Here is a 4,495-nt window from a genome sequence, read left to right as displayed (position 1 = left end):
TTAAAAGTCTTAAAGATTTATTAATCCATTGTTTAATTTATATTAGTGAATTTGGATAATGATTACAATTCACTTCAAGCAAATTCAAATCCTTGAATAACAAATTTGAATTGAAAAAATTAAATTATACCCATTCAATGTACTGTCATTCTTTTAACAATGTTTCAGAACAAAGAAAATGTCACAGAGTTCTATATGCGGTTTTTATCTGGTATGGGGCACAAGAAACAGTTACCAACAGAAAATATTTCTACAGCCCCAAAATAGCTTACTTACAAATATTTGCAAAATTCATTCTTATAGTACTCATGTAGTTTTGTACTTGACAGTTTACAGAGATGAAAAATTAAAATTGAGCTTTATTAGAAAGACAATAGTACATAATTTAGCCCTTGCTATAAGTATTCAATAAAAAAGTGGAGATATTTTTATTCCCAGGTAATTGTCACATACAGTCTTTCTTCTCTACTTCTGCCTCATTCTGTGTCACTTTAGTATGCATATCTCCTGTACATTTTTTCTCCTCTGTATACATCTGTGCCATGGCTTCTGGTGTCATTTCTTCTGCTTTGCTCTGCACTGGGACTTCGCTGTGGCCGTTTTCTTATCTCCCTTTGCTTGTAACTACCAGGACTTCTGCTCCGGCTTCTCCTGCTCCTTTCCTCCCTGCCATGGCTTCTGCTGCTCCCCTCCTTTCTTTCAGAGCCTCTCTTCTCTGGGCTATGATGACGGCTTCTGGACTTTTTGTCAGAATCGGAATGGCTCCATTTGCTGTTCTCCCTAGAACTCTCGAGTTTTAAGAATCTGGGCTTTTCCTTGGCTTTTTCCCGGTTATGGTGACTGCTAGAAAGTTCTTCATGAAGTTTTCTCTTCTTAGACTTGTCCTTCTCTTCAGAATCACTGTTGTTATGCCCTGAACACTTGCTCTTCTTTCTTTTCTTCCTTTCTATTTTTTTTTCTTTATTGTCACTCTCACTCTCACTACTGCTTTCTGAAGTCTCAGTAGAGGAAGAGGAGGAGGAGGAGGAGGAAGAGGAGGAAGAAGAGGACTTATGTTTTTTGTGCTTACTTCTGCTCTTCTGAAACTTTTTCTTTTTTCTATCTTTTTTCTTTTTTCTCTTCTCCAGTCGATCTAATTTCCTGTAATTGGGAAACAAACAGTAACAGACTGTGTGAAAAATAGCTATTTCATCAACTGTAAGTTATGAAAAAACAATATATTTTCTTAGAAGTTATTAAAAATCGTATCCATGGCAGGATGCAGCGGCTCACGCCTGTAATTCCAGCACTTTGGGAGGCCAAGGCGAGCGGATCACAAGGTCAGGAGTTCGAGACCAGACTAACATGGTGAAACCCCATCTCTAGTAAAAATACAAAAATTATCTGGGCATGGTGGCACATGCCTGTAATCCCAGCTACTCAGGAGGCTGAGGCAGGAGAATTGCTTAAACCTGGGAGGCAGAGGTTGCAGTGAGTCAAAATCATGCCACTGCACTCTAGCATGGGCAACAGAGTGAGACTCTGTCTTAAAAACAAAACAAAACAAAAAACTCGTATCCATATATGAACGCATTGTTTACTAAATGACAACTCATTTTCTTCCTTTAAAATTATTCAAAGCATGTATACATTAAATTAAAAAAAATGCATCAAGCCAATTTTCTGACTATACTTCAATAGTAATGACTACTTTTGTGTTAAATTCTTACTGATATGAAATTATATAGAACTCTAAATGGTCATCCTAAAGAAAGTCTGTGAAAGGTGTGTAACATCAGTTGGAACTACTATAAAAGCAAATACACAGCTATAATCAGATGAAAAATTAATTTTATGTACTATTTTATAGTATGTAAATATTAATCAACATTACATTATCAAAATTCGAGAATATTCTCCAGAAATTCTAAAAGTACACATTAAACTTTTGAAATATTACTTTTATAAAATAATATAGTTAATACTTGTTTTCAACAATTGTTTATTTTTATTTATTTATTTTTTTGAGACGGAGTCTCGCTCTGTCGCCCAGGCTGGAGTGCAGTGGCCAGATCTCAGCTCACTGCAAGCTCCGCCTCCCGGGTTTACGCCATTCTCCTGCCTCAGCCTCCCGAGTAGCTGGGACTACAGGCGCCCACCACCTCGCTCGGCTAGTTTTTTGTATTTTTTAGTAGAGACGGGGTTTCACCGTGTTAGCCAGGATGGTCTCGATCTCCTGACCTCGTGATCTGCTCGTCTCGGCTTCCTAAAGTGCTGGGATTACAGGCTTGAGCCACCGCGCCCGGCAATTGTTTAGTTTTATAAATAATTAGGACAATCCTATTAAAACGTTCTGAATTTCTAAAGAGTACTTCACATTCTCGGAGGCATAACTTATTTATATGGTATGTTTGAGTTACTCTGAAAATAAGTCTCTAGGTTCTGTCTAGCCATTCTCAAAACTCTACATACTGAAAGCATCATGAGCTCCCTCTATTGGACTCAGCAGACATTTCTTGGATTCTTTAATTCGGAGGTAGTCTGTTTAACAAAATTCACGTTTACCTTAAATTTAAGCATTCTTTCTGCATTCTCATAAGATTTTACAAAACATTAAAAAAAAAAGGCCAAAAATGTTTCCTAAGAACAAATTGCGTGCGAAGATACATACAAATCTATTTTGAAAAGTAAAAGTTATAAATAAGTATAATTCTAAAACGTTCTGAAAAGTGCAATAGTTTTGTGGTATAATCTGAGTATATAATCTTACATCTGAGTATACAATTTCCATGTTACTGAAAAGACAGACAAAATTGTATTAGCTATGGGTGAAGAATAATCAATAAATGTGATACACGGTTTAAGTACCTTCATGAGCTCCTAGGATCAGAGTTGTATACGATACTGAGATGAATACTAAGGAAAAAATAAATATATTAAATATACACTTTTAAATTACCTGAGAAGTTTCTGTTTTTGTTTGGTTGTTAGTGACTTTAAAAATTCAACTTCTGGATCTTCTTCACCCTCACTTGCAACATACTCCTGAGTCAACAAAGACATCATTAAATTGCTAGATTTCAAGACAATGTAGTTATAAGATAAAAAAGAAAACATTTATAAATAAGTTTTGTATCAGGGACACACTGTAGATGAGTATGGTATTTTGGATTGGGAAATGGGAGGGAATTAAACATTTTTTTTTGTAGTCTCCCTGCCGAAGTGGATCATACAGCACTAAGAGGTTAACATGACTGCTTTGCCAGCATCAGGAAACTCTTCCAGGAAAAGGATGATAGACACACACAGAGAAAATGTTTAGAGCATGACTTCCATTCTCTATCTCTTGAATGTTAACACTTGCCAGTTTAAATACTTTATTTTTAATTTAATGAAATATAAAAAATAAGATTATGAGTTTTAAAGGCAGGTCAAAATAGCCACAATTTTAGCCTTTATAATTTCAACAGCACATTATCAAATATATAATAATATAACCCTTCAAACTCAATCATTTTCTGGACCTATGTATAGTTTAATAAAATAAATAAGTTTAAAATATTTTCTACGATTTTTAGGGGTTTTTACCTACTTCTAACCACTGGTTCTATTTAATGTCATATCAGGGATAATTTAGCAGGAAGGAAAAACCAACAGCCTCATCACCAGTTCAGTTAGATATTTTATCCACATAAACTCAGAGGAGCAGTTTCATTTATTAAAATACAGGTTTGTAAACAATTTCTCATTTAGGTTGAAATAATAAAGCCAAATCAAAATACATTTTGGGTATTTGCTTTGCTCTATCTTACTTTCCTATGGATATATGCATATTGGAAAACATTAAGTAGCAATTCACAAGCAATCACATTTAGATTTATAGACATTTTCAGCTTACTGATAAAAAGATCATTACCTGTGATGGATCATTTGCGGTCAAGTTTCTCCCCAGTACATTTCGTTTCAGTGCAAACCCACTGTTTCTCATCTCCGCTATTAGCTCCGAGGGGTGCATCGATGGCCCTGTTCACAAAAATCACAGTTTGAATATATCATTTATATCTCTCTACCTTTTTCGGACTCCACAGTAGGAATGCAGTTGAAGCTTTGTTAAGTAAAATCACAGCTAAATCAACTCAATAATCTTCTGCTGAGCAAATAATCAGATATGATTTTCTAAAACAGCAGTCTGGAGATTCAGAATAGAAAATAATTGCATTTTTCTTTACGTGCAAGGGGAGTCTTCTTATGTAACTTTGTCATATTGAAAAAGATACATTTAGATGTTATCTGGTTGGCAGTTTTTAATATAAAATCAAAGCAAAATATTATAATAAAAAACTACAATTTAATTTTTAGTAGTTATTCTCTCAGTAAGAGTTCATTTAAAAGATATATTTTTAAAGGCACATGAGAAATTTATTATCCTCATTTCCAAATCAAAATTCCTCATCCTTATTTGTCAAATAACAATACTGAATACATTGCCATGTGGTTGCTAATCACACATGCGCGC

General features: G+C 34.6%; 1 protein-coding gene across 1 annotated transcript in view; it reads right to left on the bottom strand.

Annotated features, from left to right (window-relative positions):
- CIR1 (corepressor interacting with RBPJ, 1) overlaps window positions 1–4,495 on the bottom strand; it is a 64,521-nt gene continuing 60,026 nt past the window's right edge. Inside the window, exons 9-10 of the mRNA XM_011991888.1 lie at window positions 2,939–3,024; window positions 1–1,140 (exon numbers count right to left, since the gene is read on the bottom strand). Of these exons, the coding sequence (XP_011847278.1) occupies window positions 492–1,140; window positions 2,939–3,024 (735 nt within the window). The 3' untranslated portion in view covers window positions 1–491. The remainder of the gene's footprint in view (window positions 1,141–2,938; window positions 3,025–4,495) is intronic.

This window comes from Mandrillus leucophaeus, unplaced genomic scaffold (genome assembly GCF_000951045.1).
Source record: "Mandrillus leucophaeus isolate KB7577 unplaced genomic scaffold, Mleu.le_1.0 Scaffold40, whole genome shotgun sequence".
Classification (NCBI taxonomy): domain Eukaryota; kingdom Metazoa; phylum Chordata; class Mammalia; order Primates; family Cercopithecidae; genus Mandrillus; species Mandrillus leucophaeus.
This window is presented reverse-complemented; position numbering and strand designations above follow the sequence as displayed.